The sequence below is a fragment of the Tripterygium wilfordii genome, chromosome 19, assembly GCF_013401445.1.
Source record: "Tripterygium wilfordii isolate XIE 37 chromosome 19, ASM1340144v1, whole genome shotgun sequence".
Classification (NCBI taxonomy): Eukaryota; Viridiplantae; Streptophyta; class Magnoliopsida; order Celastrales; family Celastraceae; genus Tripterygium; species Tripterygium wilfordii.
The window spans coordinates 2,612,654-2,632,942 of record NC_052250.1 but is presented as its reverse complement, the minus strand read 5'-3'; the positions used below and the strand labels follow the sequence as shown (position 1 = coordinate 2,632,942).

Here is a 20,289-nt window from a genome sequence, read left to right as displayed (position 1 = left end):
TTAAGGGAAATGACTCTTCTATTCCGTTATAGGCCCAGACCAGGGTAGTGGAGATTTCTTTTGTAATTGTATAGTGATTTGTATGGGCCTCTTAGTCTTAGTTTTCAAACCTAGCCCATGAATATACGAGCGCCATGTACTCTCTCTATGAAGATGAAAAACTTGAAAGATCTTACTACAAATAAATTTTACTGTAAAATGAAGTATATTGATTCAGTGTTTCCTTTAAAGAAATTTTACTGTAAAATGATTTGGGATATTGTTTGGCCAATTTCAGTTTCTTTTTCTACAGATTTTAGGGGAATTGGTTTTCTCTAATTAGTGTTTGATGAGTTCATGATTACCTTGACATTTTGTGTTCTGTGCGCTTTTTCATCTTTTGAACAAGAAATATTCTGATGGTTCTGAACCTTAACCCAAAACCCTAACCACCTTAGCGTCCAAATCCATGGCTATCCAATCTTCTTTCGGCTTCATTGTTGTAGAAGAAGACTACGCAAACACTTCCTATTTCCCTTTTACCCTTCCAGTTCCAACAAGCCAACCCTGTGGCAGCGGTTCCACAATGTACTGAACCATACTTCCCATCCGCCAGTGATTTTTCCGTCCACCCTGCCCGTCTACCCTTGCAAGCAATGAAATTGAGCACAAAGCAGGAATTAAAAGGAAAGCTACCGAGTCTTTTTAAAACTTTTTCAAGATTTTCTACCTGTAACATGGCGAGACTCTTTAGAGATAGGCAAAACTAAGGGCTATGAGTTTGTTAGTTTTCCCAACCATTCTTACTTTGCTGCAGTGTGAAAGGAGATGAATGGGAACATGTTTTGAAGATTTGAGTAAATGAGTGCCAACTATGGAGCGTTTTACAGTGTAGAAGTGTAGTAATTTAACTTCCCCGTAACTGAAGATCATTTTTCCAATGTCTCAAGCTCAATTGGAATGTGGACCCAAGAGTTTGTGCATGGCATATGAAGGCATTTCCTATACCAGATATGTTACACTCTTAATACACAGTATTGTGTTGTTTTTATCATCATAAATATTTCTGAGACGCATAAATTGACTTTATTGATTTTGTGATTTTCTGGGTCTACATCTTACTGGCCTCTGGTATAAACAATGCGTGAAATGGCAATCCTAAGTTCCTAACTGCTATCCAAAGAAGACAAATTACTTAGTCTGTTGATTTTGGGTACTTTGGTTATGATCCTGAAGTGTTGCAGGAACTTTAGCCGGTGGATAGGGAATAGTAATGCACCAGAAGATCCAATAATAAACCCGAAAACAAGCCCCGCGATGACCCCCGCAAGAAGTGGGTTATCAGAGGTTTTTTCAGGATTTTTTGGATGGACAGTTCTTGGTTGATCTGTACAAGTGCGCTGTACAACTGGACCACACAAGCCTGGATTGCCATCGTAACTGGATTGGGGAAAGTATCAAACTGACCCCCTGAAGGTATGGATCCTTGAAGATTATTGTTTGCTACACTAAATGAAGACAAGAAATGCAGGCTTTTAACTGATGCAGGAATTTCACCAGATAAACGGTTGCCAGAGAGGTACAATGCCTCTAAGTTCGTGAGGTTTGATATCTCATCAGGAATATTTCCAGTGAAGCTGTTATCACTGAGATCCAGCACATGAAGTAACTTCAATTGACCAATCTGTATGGGGATTTCAGCGCTAAGACTGTTGTTCCTGAGATATATAGCTGGTGGCAGGATGGAAAGTTGATTATACTGCTGAGTAGTACGATTGTTAGGCCATACAAAGACTGGCAATTCTAAGTAGCTTGTCTCTTCTTCGTCCCATGTTGATGTCAGCGCTGAGAGTTGTGCAAGTTCCTTTGGGAATTCACCGCTAATGAAGTTACTAGACAAGTCGATGTAGAAAAGTCTAGGCAGATTCTTTAGCCAACTAGGAATTGTACCTGTGATTTGGTTGAAAGAAAGATCCAATACCTGTAGATTCTTGAGCTTACCTAGCCAAGCTGGTAGTTGACCCTTGAGTTGGCAATTACCCAGTGCAAAAACCTGTAGATTTTGGAACCCATCTGGGAATTCTAAACTACCATCATCTGGTAATGAAGAATTGCAAAAGTTCTTGGAGAGTATAACAGCAGAAAGTTTCCTGCAACCCATCAGTATCCTGATTGCATCGCTTATGTTAGTTAAACTGTTTCTTGAAAGTGAAAGATAAGACAGAGATTGCAGCGTAAGTATCTCCTCTGGGATTTGTCCTGTCAGATTGTTTTCGGCAAGCCTTAGAGCAGTCAGTGACTTGCATGAGAAGAGGCTAACTGGAAAGCTACCAGTAAACATATTATTTCCAAGGTCTAGTTTACGGAGATTGAGGAGTGTGGAGAAATTCAGTGCTGAGAGATTGCCACCGAAGTTGTTGATTCGCAGATTCAATGTAGTTAGAGTGGAGCAATTCATCAGAGATGCGGGCAAAGTGCCTGTCAAATTGTTGCTATGGAGGAGTAAGTCCTCCAATTTAAGTAGCTTACCAACATCTTTGGGGATTAAACCAGACAATTGGTTATCATAGAGCTCAAGAATTTCAAGGTTGGTAAGGTTGACAATGGCATCACTAATTGGCCCGGAAAGGCCATTGACTGGTAAAGAGAGTTCTCTAAGTGCTTTGACCCTGTAAAGATCATCAGGAAGTGGCCCTCTGAGAAAGTTGAAACCTGCTCAAAAAACCTGGAGTCTTGAACATTTCCCAAGTGCAGGAGGTATTTGACCACTGAGTTTGTTCTTAGAGAAATCGAGGATCCTGATAGACCTGGAAGAATCATTGCAGAGAGAGGTCGGAATGGGGCCTGAAAATTTGTTGTTGCTGGTATTTAAACTGATCAAATTTTTGGCTACTCCAAATAAGGAAGATGGTATTTCCCCATTGAACTGATTGTCGGATAAAAGTAACCTCTTAATGAACGGGGATTTCAGAAGGGGTGGCACAACACCGGAGAAACTATTGTTGCTCAAATCAAGAGTCTCAATTAGAGGCAGTGACAGAAAGAATCCATGGGGAAGAGGGCCACTGAGGTGATTGTGGGAAAGGTTGAGGTGTGTGAGATGCCTCAAGTTCACAAAACTTGTGGCGATGGTTCCCCTGATACCTCTGAAGGGTAACCACACTTTTGTGACTCTACTATTATCATCACAATGGCTTCCTTCCCAGAGGCAGCAATCTGTGGAAGTGGAGGAAGACCAATTTAAAGGAGGGGAAGCTGATATATTGAGAGAGAGCGACAAGAGTGAGGCCTGATCAAGTTGATTGCAGGCATGGTTGGGAGAGTACAAGCAAAACAGTAATAACAATAAAAGAAACAAGATTAATTCAGGCATGGTTTTGGTTGCTATCTTAGACTGTTAGGGTAAGCGCTCTTAACAGAAGAAGATTACCTTCTTTATTCAAGATCACCTAATTTATTGAAAAATGCAAGTAGAAATATAGTGAGTTTGACCCTAGAGAGGGATTGGGAGTGAGTTCAACTGATATCGACAATTTTAGAGTTCAATGGTATAAAAACCTATTCAATGACCCTAGAGAGGGATTGGGAGTGGTTGCCATCTGCTCTCTTTTTTTATTTGTTAGTTTTGTGGAAGGCTCATGCTAGTTGGTCTTTGCAGTTTATGATATTGAATCTCATCTATCCTTCTGTGTGTTTTAAATTTCTGTATTTTATCATTTAACATAAATAGATTTAGAAAAAGGTTTTTTCTTTGAAGCAGAAGCCAAAGGATGCATATAAATGGAAGTTCTAGGAAACTGTGAATGCCAATTCTTGAGATGCCGTCTGGAGAGTGGTTTTGGCCATAGAAGTTCACATCTTGGGCTGAATTGTTTCCGGTCTTTGTAGAAACAGATAGTCAGTTAAGCTGTGATTGTTCGGCTCCTCATTGAACAGATTGAACTCTTGTTGCTATTTTCTGTTTTTCCTTAACATGTTTGCTCAATGACGAGTTCAACATATTGCCAGGAAGGGAAAAACATAATGTATTATGTGTTGAGTTGGGTTATTAGCAATCAAGTTGTTTCATACTACGTTCATGTCATTGATGTTAGACTGATAAATATAATTCTATCCCTTCAATTTGTTTCTTTGTTGGGGGTGGAATGGAATGGAATGCTGATGTTTCTTTGTTGGTGGTGGATGGAATGGATTCCAAATGTTTTTTATGGCTACTTTGGTTAGGGAGTGGAGGGTGTTTTGAGCTTTGAACCCATGACAGGACGAGGATAGGTGGATTCTTGCTTTGAACACATATTTGGACTCAATCCACATTTTTCTAAAGATTTAAATTTACTATAAACTAACCTTAAATAAGCTCAGTGTAGAAATGCTCTTCTCGGTCTATCCCTTTCTTCGGGCGACAGCATTGCTAGCGGAGCGGTATACCAAAAGAAAGAAATAGGAAAACTACTTCTACTAAAGTATTACCACTGATAGGGGATCAGTAACAGTATGTAAAATGTACAATACCTGATGGAAAGAGTTACTAGCATAACCATATATGCGTCCTCTTCCCGGTCTATCCCTCTTTTTCGCACCACGAGTAGATAGAAGACGGTCATTCATCAAGTCAAATAGCTACAAATATAGAAGACAACTGACAATTACACACTCATTCCTAAATTTTGTTCCGGAGAGAGGCGGTCTTTACATTGCAGATGTCGGGGTGCCGGAAAAAGAGACGGGGACCAGGGGTGGTTTTGATCGGTGATGATGATGTGGGAGCTTGATTCAGAGAGAGAGGGGAAGAAAAGCAAAGGCAAAATCACAGAGACGCCAAAGAAGAGGAGGAATTTGTATTTGTATGCGATTTACGCTATGTTTTGTATGCACATAAATTCCGATTAAAAATGTCTGGCGATGTCCAATTTAGTGTTTGTGTTTTATTACTTTTTTCTTGTTTATTTAGTCCTTAGGTTATATTCCACCTTTATGGTGGCTTCAAGTGCCTACGGGTCTCAGTTACTCAATTTATTGAGTAACCTAATACAATGAGGTCTATCACCTTCTTTTTCAAAAAAATATTCCGGCCGAAAATTGCATTTTAATGTTTGGTAGGCACTAAATTAAAGTTCCTCCCGTGGACTTAGGAATCTCAAGTTCCTTGGAGGAACCTTATTTCAATTTACAGTTTGCCCATATGAAAACTTACTTATTATGTGTATTTATTATTATTTTACTCATATTATTTTTATTACTTAAAATAAAATGCATATCGATTCTAACAATATTTTAAACATACTTCTAAATAATTTATTTAATGCGAATATTTGTACTAGATAATAGTATTTTATATTCTACAAAGAAGAGAGTAACAAAGTCTTTTAAGCATTATTCTCACTCATATTCCCATATGAATTCCTTGATGGACCGAACATAAAAATTTAAAGAATTCTTGTTTTTCTTCCCACTTTGATTCTCATTCATGTTCTTAGTCCCGTATATGTTTCAGTTTTCACGGACAACCAAACATAGCATTAAGGATTTGTAGCTTTCTTTTATTTCATTAAATAATGGATGTGGGCTTAAGACTTGGTGGGCTATTAGGCTAATGTTGTGTAAATTGACTGTGCAGGCGTCCAGCAAATCGATTTTGGGCTTACGATATTGAATGGGCAAATAAGAAAGGAAAAAAAAAACCCTTCTACTTGAGGCTTGATTTTTGGACAGGAGACAATCTCCTTATACATTTCATTGGTAAATTATTAAGTATAAGCTAGTCGGCTTATAAGTTTCACTAAATACCTCATGTAGATGCCCGAACATACAATCATTCAATAGTTAACAAAATTTGTCGTGAGCACCTACAGTTGAACCTGAGAAACAAGGAAGGGTTGAAGATGAAAAAGATGTGGTCATCGATGGAATACCTACCAAAGAAACGCTAACGATCAAGTTAGTAATCGGAAGAAACTCAAGCATGTGATCAAGTAAGTGAGATGCAGAGTATGAGATGGGATGGAATGCATAGAACTTGGTTGAAGGTTAGGGTCATTATTTGAGTGAATGAACAAGTCATGCCCTCCTTTGAGGAAAGGAGGGGGTATTTATAGTGGAGCCTTCGGCGATCAAAAGGTAACGTAGGCTACATAACTATAGATTGTAGGTGAGTCGTGGGAAGGTGGTTTTGGACATCAGACGTTTGTCAGTAGACGTGACCTAACGTGGTTGACTGAAGAGAAGATCGTACACAAGCAAGCGGCCGCGTGTTAGATAATGGTAGCGATTATGTCTGTTTTGACGTGCAGGGTACAAAGATCGTGTTTGATTGGTCCGGTCAAAGTAGATAATGGCCTAAGGCGCTTGGCACCATAAGTTAGGCGAGTCAGAGCAAAAAGATCGTGGGATCAGGTGATTAGGACAACGATCGGATAAGTTTTGGCGGTTAGGGATGGGAAGCCATGCATATGTATGAATACAATTAGTTAGAATAAACTATAAAGTATGATTCATACCTGTTGGTTGTCTTGGTCACCTATTGCCTTGGCTGCCTATAGGCATGATTTTTCATATACTTGGTTGCCTGTGGGCTTAGTCGCATATAGGGCTTGGCGAATCCATGTTTGGTGAATCTAGGCTCTGGTGGAGTGTCGACCCAATTTTGACTTTCTAGGTTTTGTTTTAATGACCAAGTGTGCTGCCTGTAAAAGTGAGCTAGACCAATTTTTGGCCATCACACCCAACAACTTATGAAGTATTGTATTTTTATATCTTATAAGTTAGCATTCAACTTAAAAGATAAGGTTTACCAAATAGTCACTAAAATCTCATGCATATTCGTAAACACTAAATTTTAATACAAAGATAGAAGATTGTTTACATATCCCCAATCCAATTGCATGACAAAAAGGTGAGCAAATGGCCTTTGAACAACTATTTCTCGATAGTTTAGCTAGTTATCTCTCCAGGCGTAGGGCATAAGGCGTCCGGGGTTGGGAGTTCGAACCAATGATGTGGGATATTTCTTTGTGGACTCCTGAATTCGTGGGCTTGTCCCATTTCTGAGCCCCTATCTATATGGGTTAAGGTTCAATCTTACTTGTCGTTAGTATGGTGCGGAATATTTTGATAGCCCGAAGTTTATGCTCAATCAACTGTTCGAACGGACATGTTGGTATGAGAAATTTCTCTGCTAAAAAAAAAAGGTATTTGAGCATGCCAATAAGACAAGGTGTAGACTGCTATTGACCTATCTAGAAGGGTTCCCAATTCCAGTTGTATACTTGGATATGCTTATATATATATATATATAAAGATATATGTGTATTTAATTGCTGACATGTATTTATTTCAAATGTCTTATTGAGTGGAAAGCTATATTGGACTGTAGCCTCACTTATTAGCTCAATGATTTTGATCCAACTTCAAAAAGTTGTCCTGTCGAGTGTTGTCATTTTAGACTAGAAAACATAAGAGAGGCTGCGCACACTTTGTTGTCATTGGCACCAGGTTTTTCATTTTTCCTCTTCTCACCAGCAACTCAGCTAAAACATATTGACCACAATCGACCCCGTCTTACATTGTAAATTAGGTACGTGAATTTTTCCGTCCTACACGTACCAAATAATTAAAGGGTGTTTGATCTATGAGAGCAAATTGTGAAACAAAAAATTTATTAAACATAGGAGTTGAACTTATGATTCTTTTATCTTTGGCAATGATCATTGCAACTAATTATTATGCATATGCACCAGTAGCTGAGGATTGCTTATTAGTGGCATTCAATGCCTGACCATGAACCAGAGAGAGACTGTTAAACAGTTGTACAAGAAAGAAATATAAGAAGTGGTTTTGGAAGTATATTACTCAAATGCCCCTCTATTATACCTGAATAACTATTTGATGAACATTATTTGCATCCCGTTTTTTACTAAGTACACCCCATTAACCCTTTAAAAACATACTAGAGTGGGGTGTATTTAATAAAAATGGGGTGCAAATAATGTTCATCAACTATTTTTGTTGAAATAAACATTCTTACATACATGTAACCACTAAGAATAATCGAGTTGAGTTGGCTTGGTACAACTTAATTATTACCATTTACCACTTACTAAGGCAGCCAGAGAGAGTTTTGCATGGAATCAAATGTAACACCCGATTCAAGTGGGGGTAGGGTCACAAATCTCTACAGTACAAGTTTGATGGTGCTGGAAAAGTTACAAAATGACGAAAGGGTTTAAGACTCTTGACCCACATCACCCAAGAAAAGATGTGGATTACAGTATATAATAGGTCAAACTTCTTAATTATAATAACAAGTGTTTTTCCTGAGTTCAAACAAGTATGGGTTGGAGTTTGACTGGAAAGATAAATCCGTGCGGCCTAAAATGGATAAAGTGTTATTCATACGGAGTGGCCAACTGTTACACGTTAACTCTTGAGAAGAAATGAAAAACTAAAATTTTGTGGATATATATTCCATCTTGTCCATCCTTTGCATGCATCTACTTCAAAATTAGCTTAAATGTAGCCCCACATACAAATACATTCATTACAGACCAAGCTATAAAGTATAATCAAACGCGGCGGCTGCACTGATGATCATATTTGATTTGTGACAAAACTATCCTTTGCACAACGACTATATATAGAGAGAACATCATTTGTTCTCAAAGCACATCAAAGCCACAATATACGACTTAAGTGAGCTCTCTAATAATGGCTTACATTTCTCTTTTACCAAAGCCTTTGCTCTCTCTTTTTCTCTTCTCTTGCATCGCCCAAGCATTAGTCCCTCTCAAAGAGACATTCAAGTATGTCAACGAAGGCGAATTGGGGCCGTACGTTGTTGAATACAATGCCAATTATCGCGTTCTATCTCCCTTCGCCGCCCCGTTTCAACTATGTTTTTACAACACAACTCCTAATGCTTACACCCTTGCTTTGCGTATGGGTCTTCAACGCACCGAAACAATATTTCGTTGGGTTTGGGAGGCCAACAGGGGTAACCCAGTTAGTGAAAATGCGACCCTAACCTTTGGAAAAGACGGGAATCTTGTCCTTGCGAACGCTGATGGTCGGATTGCTTGGCAAACCAATACTGCCAACAAAGGTGTTGTTGCCTTCAAATTGCTTCCAAATGGTAACATGGTGTTGTATGACTCTAAAGGTAAGTTTATTTGGCAAAGCTTTGATTACCCAACCGACACTCTCTTGGTAGGCCAATCTCTTCGGCTCAAAGGCCCAAACAAGTTAGTGAGTCGGGCTTCCCAAATAGTCAATTCACCTGGGCCTTATAGCCTTGTCTTTGAGCCGAAAAGATTTGCTCTTTATTTTAAAAGCTCAAATTCTCCTAAACAATATGTGTATTATGATTCAACACAAAGGTTTCCTAAACCAAATGTTGCTGAAGAGTATGTCACACTCACTACTGAGGTTGAAGCAAATAAGTCTTATGTATATTTGACTGACCCCAATGGTGGTAGCCTAGTTTTGGCTGAACCCAAGTATAATGCCACCTCATCATTTCTTCGAATCGATTTGGATGGAAACTTGAGGATCTATACTTACATTGCCGATGGTGAGGTTGGTAGTGGTGCATGGAGGAGCACTCTCATTGTGTTTGCCAAAGATTCTTGGGAAACTGAGTGTCAATTGCCAGCAAAGTGTGGGAAATTTGGGCTTTGTGAAGATAGTAATTGTGTATCTTGCCCATTACCGAATGGGCTAACGGGCTGGACCAAGAACTGTGAGCCCAAGAAGGTAACCTCTTGTGCTGCTAAGGATTTCTACTATTACAAATTGGAAGGAGTTGATCATTTCTCAAGCAAGTTCAACAAAGGAGAGTCTATAAAGCTTGATGCTTGTAGCAATAAATGCACAAAGGATTGTAAATGTTTGGGTTACTTCTACAACACGGCGTCGTCTAAGTGCTGGATTGCTTATGATCTCAAAACCCTAACCAAGGTTGGAAACTCTACTCATTTGGGCTTCATAAAGGCACCAAAGCATTGACTAGTTTGAATTGTGTTTCCTTCTTCAGAACCAAGTTTATCTTTCTTGTACTCTACAATAAAAGTTTCTCTGTTTGTGAGAGAAACTAAGTGTGTTTTGTGTTCATGTATTCTTCACCTTTGTTTTATTGTTCTAGCTTGTGGCTCGAAGAAGTATATATGTTTTAGTTATTTGAAGTAATCATATCTTTATTGGAGATCTCACATTGAATTTTTCCTATATGGATAAGGCCCCATAACCATTCCAAAACCCCACACCATCAGCTACTTTCACCCAACTCCACGGTGAGAATTGAAATCAAGTGCTCATGTTACCTGGCAAGTACAGCAGCCAACCGGATAGAAATGGGTATCTAAATGAAACTTTGAGTACAGAAACGAGAAATTTGATCATTGACGAACGATAAAAGATTGATAGTTTAGACATAAAATAGATATTTTGCATCAAAAGATTTTGTACCACATATACATAGATAACGTACTTGTCCCTTTCGGAGACATCAGACAAGACATGGATAAAATATTTGTCTTTTGTACATCTTGCATGCTTCCGACCTTTGCTTTGTCACATGAAAGTGATTTATTTGTTTACTTTTTAAAATTATTTGTTTGGTCAAATTATATGATTTCATCCAATTGACGTAGGCGTGCGTAAGTATTAGACATGGATTGGAAAATAAATCAAAATCAAATTGGTTTCACTTTTTCTAGCCTTAAAAGACTTGAATGAATCCAAGTATAAAATACAGCTGAAGACTGATGTTTGTCCCAAGAATATAAATATCTGTTAAATAAAATCACTCATATTAGAAGAATTCATTTACACTTTAGAGCTCCGAAAAATGAGATATTGTGTGAGAGGGGAGCAAAGCGTATTACATAAATCTCGTATTCTTATTCTTTCACGCTATTTTCTTTTGATTGCCATGTTTGTTTTGAAAGTTCTATCTTTAACAATATATACTTCTCTCATTATATTTCTTGTCTAATTGTATACTAGAGAAACCATACACATTGATCTTGAATATTGTAATATTGACTTGGTAATTCAACTTTAGTTATTGAATTTTAGTTTTTTTTTTTTTTTGATGGGGGAACTTATCCAGAGTCAGCCCACCCTAGAACTCACCGCCCATGTATAAAAAATCTCGGGCATATGAATTGACAAAACTAAGCAGGGGTCTAGGAACAACGTCCCTATGAAAAATTTTTGGGTTATTTATTAATTATACCTTCAAAAGTATGAAAAATAACATTAAAAACCAAAAGTCTATATAGGATAAGTAATAATTGTCATATGTCTTCTTGTTTTAACCATTCGAGCATGAATTTTTTACAGCTGGAGGTCCAAATTGAAAATTCAGAGGGGTCTTTTCTTTAATTTGCTCTATACTTAGGACTAATTAAATTTTTTTGAGGGGGTGCCTTCGCCACTATATGTAGGGGTGACAAAAAACAGTTACGGTAAGACAGCAATACGTGTTTACAAAATATTTACATGTCCGGACCCTAACCCGTATTGAATTTTGGACGTACTTAATTGACCAATCTGGGTTAGGGTTCAAACAAGTAAATCAGATAAGAATTATGTTTTTTGACCAAATTTATGTCCAAACTTGGTTTAATTCGGGTCGGACAAATTCGATCATCCGGACCAAACAGAGTTTTGACACCCCTACACGGCTACACATACAGACAGATTTTTCACGGTTCATGAAGATTTCTTATATTTATTTTTATGCCACATCAGCAGTTTGACTGTCCGATTAGTCGAAAGTCTACCTGGATGTGCATATTGAAATAATTTTCAATTTTGGGTTCTCAATTTAGAACGTTTTAATCATTCGATAATTGAGTTTTACCTTGTCAACTCTTTTAGTAACAAAAAAGTTATTATCTCGGTTATAAATCATGTTCACAATTGAGGGGAGTGCTAAGAATAAAAGATTTTATGGTTGATTAAATAGGAATAGAGTGTCTCATATTGGAAAAAAAATAACAATAAAAAGTGTCCTCATGCCATATTCAGAATACAATGAATTCAATGACAATGGTCTTTCTCCAATTGTCATTGCTGTAGAACACTCAATAATGAATAAAGGGCCAATTTGTTAGGCGTCATTTTAGAGGCGTTGGTTTTGTTGTTTTCTTTTTTGGAATGAATTGGTTTGGAGTTGTCACTCTTACCATCATATTGACATACTCTATCAAACATAATAACACTCAGGCTCTGTTTGGATCGTAAATTGAAAACGTCGGTAGTTTTAAGGAGAGAGAATTATAGGAGGGGATTACATTTAATTTATTCACTCTTACTTGGATAGAAGGTTGAGTTAATCAGCGTTAAGAAATGTGAGTTATAAAAAATACCCCTATTAAAAATTGAAATGAGTGAAAAACTTTAATGAATAATTTAAAAAATAATAAACATATTTTTTTCTCTTACCTCACAAATTCCCTAAATTGGAGGTTATAAAAAGTTGAGTTGAAGAGTTAAAGTGAGCGGAAACTTCACACTTCTTCACCCCCACTTAGCTCTCCAACCTACAATACAAGTAACATGAAGTTACTCCTTCCTCCTTAACGCTCCTTATATAACTACTCCATTGAGCGTTGGTTCATTGTACTATGCATTTGCCAAATTATTGTCCTTTCAAATTAAGTGATTTGTCATTTAATCCACATAAAATTATATAATATTCAAAACAATTCATCAGCCCCGCACATAGACTGATAACATATGCAACAATTACGAACGATTCTCTAGTCTAATGTGGAGAATATTGTGACCAAATTAACTATAAATAGAGACACCATCTTTTGTTCATAACATCTATCAAAACCATAATACAAACTCACCTCTCTAACAATGGCTTACATTTCTGTTTTTGCAAAGCCTTTGCTCTCTCTTTTTCTCTTCTCTTGCATCGCCCAAGCATTAGTCCCTCTTGAAGAGACATTCAAGTATGTCAATGAAGGCGAATTGGGGCCGTACGTCATTGAATACGATGCCAATTATCGCGTTCTAGACCCCTTCGCTGCCCCATTTCAACTATGTTTTTACAATACAACTCCTAATGCCTACACCCTTGCTTTGCGTATGGGTCTTCAGCGTACTGAATCAATTTTTCGTTGGGTTTGGGAGGCTAATCGGGGTAATCCGGTTAGTGAAAATGCAACCCTAACCTTCGGACAAGATGGAAATCTTGTCCTAGCGAATGCAGATGGTCGGATTGCTTGGCAAACCAACACTGCCAACAAAGGTGTTGTTGGCTTCAGATTGCTTCCAAATGGTAACATGGTGTTATAAGACTCTATAGGAAAATTTATTTGGCAAAGTTTTGATTACCCAACTGATACTCTCTTAGTGGGCCAGTCTCTTCGGCTAAGAGGCCCAAACAAGTTAGTGAGTCGGGCTTCCCAAGTAGAGAATTCACCTGGGCCTTATAGCCTTGTCTTTGAGCCCAAAAGGTTTGCTCTCTATTTTGAAAGCTCAAATTCTCCTAAACAATATGTGTATTATGATTCAACACAAAGGTTTCCTAAACCAAATGTTGCTGAAGAGTATGTCACACTCACTACTGAGGTTGAAGAAAATTCTTCTTATATATATTTGACCGACCCCAATGGTGGTAGCCTAGTTTTGGCTGAACCCAAGTATAATGCCACATCATCATTTCTTCGAATCGATTTGGATGGAAACTTGAGGATCTATACTTACATTGCTGATGTTGATATTGGTGGTGGTGCATGGAGGAGCACTCTCATTGTCTTTGCAAAAGATTCTTGGGAAACTGAGTGTCAATTGCCGGCAAAGTGTGGGAAATTTGGGCTTTGTGAAGATAGCAATTGTGTTTCTTGCCCATTACCGAATGGGCTAACGGGCTGGACCGAAAGCTGTGAGCCCAAGAAGGTAAGCTCTTGTGCGGCTAAGGATTTCTACTACTACAAATTGGAAGGAGTTGATCATTTCTCAAGCAAGTTCAACAAAGGAGAGTCTATAAAGCTTGATGCTTGTGGCAATAAGTGCACAAAGGATTGCAAATGTTTGGGTTATTTCTACAACACGGCGTCGTCCAATTGTTGGATTGCTTATGATCTCAAAACCCTGACCAAGGTTGGAAACTCTACTCATTTGGGCTTCATAAAGACACCAAAGCATTGATTAGTTAAGAGTTTGGCTTCTTCACACCCAGTTTATTGTTCTTGTACCTGAATAAATATTTGTGTTTGCTTGTACTTTGTATTTCTTTGACGAGAGAGTGTATTTTGTGTTGATTTGATTGAGAGAGTTATGTTTGTCTTTATGTAACAATGTGTTAAGAAATGTAAATGTATTAAAGCTACTTCAATAAACTATGAGTGGAAGGTTAATAAAAAAAAAAAGGCACATATTGTACGCACAAATGAAGAAAAAAAAATTAGAACAGAGTCAGTAGTTAGGGGTGACAAAATTCTGTCCGATTCAGTTAACTGAATTTGTCCAATTTAGATTAAATCAAGTTTAGACATGAGTGATACGTCCCAAAATTGAGTCCAAACACAATTTTGTCCAATTTAAAATCGAGTTCGGATCCAAACACAAAAATCTTGCATGCTTTACTTGTCCGAATCTTAACCCGAAATAATTATTGTCCGGATTTAAACCAAGATGATGATAAAAACCAATACAGGTTTATCCTCCTTGCCTTAGTTTCACTTGACTGGGCAGAGTTTCAGCCTTACCTTCCACTCTGCCACGGTAGAACGCAAGATCTAATACATATGCGCTGGGATTGAAAGACAATAGACGAAAGGATAATTAAGCCACATAATATATATATCATTAAACACTTGCTTACATTTCCACCTTGCTAAGGCAAGCTCCGTGCGGTCAATGCAAATACCTAATAGAGAATCTACATCACGTCTCTTCCATAAACATAAATGAGCCACCAGTTTTGATTTTAACTACAATTTTCTATACCACCCACACATTCAAATACAGCCACAGTTGCAGTAAATTGCCAAGTAATTAGAGTAAAACTAACCGTCGAAGCTTTAGAACTCCGATGCTATTCTAATCTGAAAATATGGTTATGGGATTGTGAAGATATGTTTGTCACTCCTCCACAACATTCACCAACTCATATTCGACCAGAGAGAGGTTGTTATCTTCTTTCACTACAAAGTTAGCAGGCTCTGTGACCTCAACACGTCCCCACTTGTCCACAGCTAGCCTCATAGACCCCTTAAACATGTCAATCTTTGCATTGCGGAGAATAACAGTAGCACCAGGCTTCATCAAGTCAACTGCGAGCACAATGTAGAGCGGCACTTAATAATACAGATAATGGACAATTATTATAGCACGCTACTCGAATCAGAGACAAATTTTCCAAGCACATAATGGAGAAAAGTTCTAAGGTGGGGCATTCATAGAAGTATTACTGGCAGCAATATAAACTAAATTAAGCTGATTATTTGTAATGGGGAAGAATCGATGCTCTAACCAAAAACGTCAAGTATATGATACAGTGTCATATCAGGCAAGCAAATCAAACAAGTGCATCCTAGCGGCTAGCATGATCATATTAGAGAGAGAACATATCAGCCTTCAAAGGCGAAGCCAAAATTAATAATCATGAGAACATAAAGAATGTTCCATATGATTTGAGTTCATCATCTACGACAAGCAGACAACATGGTAGCATTAACAAGAGATTTAAGGCATAACACAATGAAGATCTTGGGCAAGATATCATTAAATTTGAAAGTCGGAGCTCCAATTTTAAAATAATAGTACGTTAACTGCCTCAAGTACCAAGATGAAAGTAAAGTGGTTACATGAAAGGCATCTCCCAACACAGGACTAAAAAACATAGAACAACCAACAACAAGCAAACCGGAAGAAAAAAAATCTTGAAATAAAAGCTGGATGAATGAAACAGTTAATTTCTACATCTGAAAAGTCACCTAGAAAACTTGGCAGAATTTTCAACTTTAGGAGTTCTCTGATAAAATGCAAGTGTAGTCCAAGGAATTTCTTAAACTGTGGCAATCATTTAAAAAGTCAAGTCAGTACGCCTCATGGGGTGGAGACAACTTTCATAAAAATCAGAGCATTTAAGTGACTTTAAACATAAAATAGAACACAAATGAATTTCAAATCAACTGCTACAGTGGTTGGTCCTCTAACTTCCTTCTTTGCAACATTCTGAAAATGAGAAGGTGAGCTGTTTGTGTTCACAACAGCAGTTTCATAACAAGAAAACCCAGATCAAAACTGACACTAGCCCTTAAAAGAGTAAAAAAGTAGACGCCCAGACTACCACACTCAAAAATAAACAAGCATAACCCTAGCTTTACCAAACATTTATAGCAATTTTATACATTAAGCCTTTCTTATTGGTTTGCACATATATATACACACACAAAGATATATATAGTTATATACCCTTGCTCCTGCAAGCCACGGTTGAGTCCTAAATAGGTGTCAAGCTTGCGACAAACAACTAGTATCAAATCACTGTCACCATAATTGAACATGGTTTAACAAAATATGTTGCATCTGATCTTATCTTACCACCACTTCTGACAAAATCTTTTAAAATGCTCACATAATCAAACAACAGCCAAGGAGAGCAGCAGACACTGAAAATCACACATGAAACCAGCACGTAACACATCTTAAGTCCTGAAGTTATTACTCTGTTGTTATCAGCACGTACTAAGAGCAAGCAAAAAATATCAAGCTACGCGAAAGTTATGCCTCCCAATGTAGTGGAGCAATAAACAAATCAGAACCTTCCGATCAAAGTTTCCAAAATAAATGCCCCCCAGTCCCAATCCAAAACTTTTTTTTGGATCAATAATCTTTCTTCAAAGCATTTAGCCCTTTAAAAAACACCTCATCACATTTTCCCTTCACTTTATGTAAACAAGAAAAGTACAAAACTACAATTATTCTAAGCACTATTAGAATCAATCTCATTTCTGAACAACAATACATAAGTATACATCACACAGTAAACATATTCAGAAAAAGATCAAAAAATACATCACGGGGAGAAATGTCAGAATTAACAGCTAAATTTGGGAAACATACTTTGAAGCTACAAGGGGTTACCATCAGACCTCTCAGCCAGTCATATTACAGTTAAGAAGCCCTCAAAACTAAGAAAATTCAATCTGGTTTCCTTCGAAGTCATCGGCCAACATATTTTGTACTTCAATTCATATTGATTGCACGCAGAGGCTGGGGTAAAGAGGAGATCTAATAAACAATCCTTTCAAGCAGCACACAGAATTGATATAAAAAAAATTGAAAATTTCAGTAATTAATACTATGTACACATAAACAGTAGAAAAAATCAATGATACAGCCGCACTGACGTAAAACGTTGAACAAATGCACTTTGATAGTATAATATTCCACCTTAGTCTTTCGGCAACACAAAAGGTCCTATGTCACTATAGCTTTGGGCATTTTAGTTTATAACAAAGCAAATACCAGATTCCACCTCCAATTTCAGATCAATCCACAATAGGTTCTTCGTACCGTAAATATTGGCTTAGAAATATTATGGAATGATTTGATTCTAGATTTTCCTACTATTAATTTTTTTTATCATGCTTTAAAAACCAAGACATCAACTATTGAACTGGTGACATCAGCAAATGAATCTATCTTTAGGTGTAGTAATGGGTGGCCCAGTTTGTCGTTGTCAAAATGACATAGAGATTATAAACACAACAAAAGGACTAACATAAGAACAATAAAATTCATATTTAACACCCAAAGATGCATTTTAGCATTACATAATCAAGCAATACTTACACATTCATCCATTTTCTTAATTAAAAATATGCTGACACAGGTGGTATCAAACCAACCTGATCCCCGTCCCATTTGATATAGATAGGCGATAGAGTTAAACAAAAAGGTTTTGTTGTTTGCAGATACATATTGATTTTTAAGCCACCACAAGGTCTAGGTCATTGCAAAAGTTAAAAAATTGTTCAAGGAAATAAAATAACCTCTTTTCCATTCCAAAATTTAGAAATTCAAGAAATGAATATTGAACTCAACACCAAGTAGGATGCAGAGAACAACAATTTGTTTCAAACTTCAAAGTACTCCACATAATTTCAAGTTGTAATTTGGACAGATGAAATGCAACTTCAACATCATACTCTAAAATTACATGACAATTCTGTCACATCCAATCTCCCAGAATCCAGAACATGGCCTGATCTTTAATAAGTTTAAAAGAATTCATCGTAGAAATCTATTTCAAGTCTAATATTGCACATTCTTTTCTTCAAGGAAAAAAAATATTAGAGAGAGGACCAAGGGGTGTCACCAAAGCATAATCACTGTCTTTAGCCAACTATCTGAGCACAGCCCCAAAGAGATTCACATACTCGCCTATATCTTTCTTTCCATAATTCCCATCGAATCATGAGGTATTTTCGCAACAAACTTCCTCCATTGTTTGTTCCCGTTTAAGACCAAGACATTCTCAACAGAAATGGCCATATCCTAACTCAACCCTATTAGCTTACACATAATTTCCCGTAATTACTAGACCGATTGCAAGGAGAAAAAATACAATCAATGGTTTGACCCTCCTCATTGCACAAATAACATTTATTGAGAACTACTATTCTTCCCCCATTTTTTGAGCTATGAATGGTAAAGATGCTACCAAAATATCCTTTGAGACAAGACACTAGCCTGACTTTTAGGCTTTGTATGCCCTGGTCATATTTTTCTAGTAGTTCTTGCCAAGCTCTAAAAGACCATTTAACTATACTCTATCTATCATAATAAATTTTAGGATGTTTCGTGCTGCTAAGCACCCATAACTGCAGGATGTAATCTTTACTAGGTAGAGAAAAACATCCAACTTAATCGCACAAGGTCCAAGGAAGATCAACAAGAAGACAGAAACAGACAACTGGTCATATTGCTCTCCAACTGTTCTGTAATAAGGCTAACCACCAATTTCCTCGTAACCACATTGTAAAACAGATGGCACAATCATAAACCACCAGTAGGAGAAGTCAGCAACAGCACAGGCAGAACTTTTATAACATTCACCATTTCAAGACCACAAGAAACTGAAGAAAGAATGATGCCACACTGACCACGTTACCTTCACATCATGTGGAGCAACTTTTTTTTTGTGAAAAACAAATATGAATTTGAGGGTTCACAAAAGTACCTTACGGCATCTGATATCTTGGTTGCTGTGTTGGGACAAAATAAAGTTTTCCTTTTCCCCAAATACACATTACTTTCATTAAACGGACCACTCAAAATGGCGCATTAAAGAAGCAAAACAAAACATGATAGTATTAAAATAAACCCTTTTGATTTTCCCAATTTTCTTACAAAACAAATACATGATACTATTAAAATAAACCCTTTTGATTTTCTTCCATCATCCAAATTTTTTTCTCAGGAACAAAACAGAGACAACAAAATAAATTCCATCCCGACATTATTCACAAAAACAAAATGATTTATATTCTTCTATTGTACATTAGCTAAATTTCCACAACACCCAAAAGCATGAGAGAAAGAAAAGAAAAGAAAAAAGGTCAAAATGCCATGCCCAGTCCTTTTGAAACTGAAAGAAGTCACCAAAAAATAGTTGAAAAAATAGTTGAATTGTGAGGAGACAAATGTATACTTTTTGATAAGTAGACAAATGTATGCTTATGAACTTCACAACAAAAAACATGGCATCCTCCAACGTTTAAAACAGATATTAAAAATAAAAAAAAAATCATATTCAAAAAACGCCAACCGCCCACTGAATACAACTGCATACCTACCATCAGAACAAACACCACAAGAAAACTTAAGAAAATGTGCGCAAAACACGTCATACATTATACATATCCTAAGTCATTAAGGGTATAAGCATATCTATACCTTGATCGTTACGGGCAGTGAAAATGATAGTACCGGTCTCATCCCCGACGAGACATTCTGAGATACGAGTCTGGCGGAGGTGCTGGGAGACCGATCGCCCCTTCTGCAAGACGGTATTGGAGCTGACAACCTTGACAGTAAGAGTGTGACCGGTGGTCCCCGGCTTCAACTGGTCAACCTTCGTGAAAACCGGCTTTCTCAGCCCCGGCTTCACATTGCCCTGCTGTGGAGTCACTGTTGTCGCCATGACTGGAAATCAATCAATCTCGATCAAGCAAACGAAGAAATCCAAACCCTAACCCTTAACCAAACCAAAGCAATCGACGAAATGAAATGAAGTCCTCTTCGTTCGTTAGGTCTAGTAATGGACCAATGGTGTCAGTCTGT

At 37.4% G+C, this 20,289-nt stretch overlaps 2 protein-coding genes and 2 pseudogenes across 2 annotated transcripts; 2 read left to right on the top strand and 2 right to left on the bottom strand.

The window, feature by feature from the left end:
* Positions 1-290: 290 nt before the first annotated feature.
* On the bottom strand, positions 291-4,135 carry LOC119986080 (annotated as a pseudogene).
* A 4,506-nt stretch (positions 4,136-8,641) lies between these two features.
* On the top strand, positions 8,642-10,181 carry LOC119986081 (epidermis-specific secreted glycoprotein EP1-like). Its single transcript, XM_038830631.1, has one exon. The coding sequence runs from the start codon at positions 8,683-8,685 to the stop codon at positions 9,976-9,978; it is 1,296 nt and encodes a 431-aa protein (XP_038686559.1). The 5' UTR covers positions 8,642-8,682; the 3' UTR covers positions 9,979-10,181.
* Positions 10,182-12,831: 2,650 nt separating this feature from the next.
* Positions 12,832-14,220, top strand: LOC119985973 (annotated as a pseudogene).
* Positions 14,221-14,769: 549 nt separating this feature from the next.
* Positions 14,770-20,288, bottom strand: LOC119985158 (uncharacterized protein At4g28440-like). The gene is made up of 2 exons (XM_038829356.1): positions 19,903-20,288; positions 14,770-15,269 (listed from the first exon to the last, which is right to left on the bottom strand). The coding sequence occupies exons 1-2, from the start codon at positions 20,147-20,149 to the stop codon at positions 15,079-15,081; spliced, it is 438 nt and encodes a 145-aa protein (XP_038685284.1). The 5' UTR covers positions 20,150-20,288; the 3' UTR covers positions 14,770-15,078.
* Position 20,289: the final 1 nt, after the last annotated feature.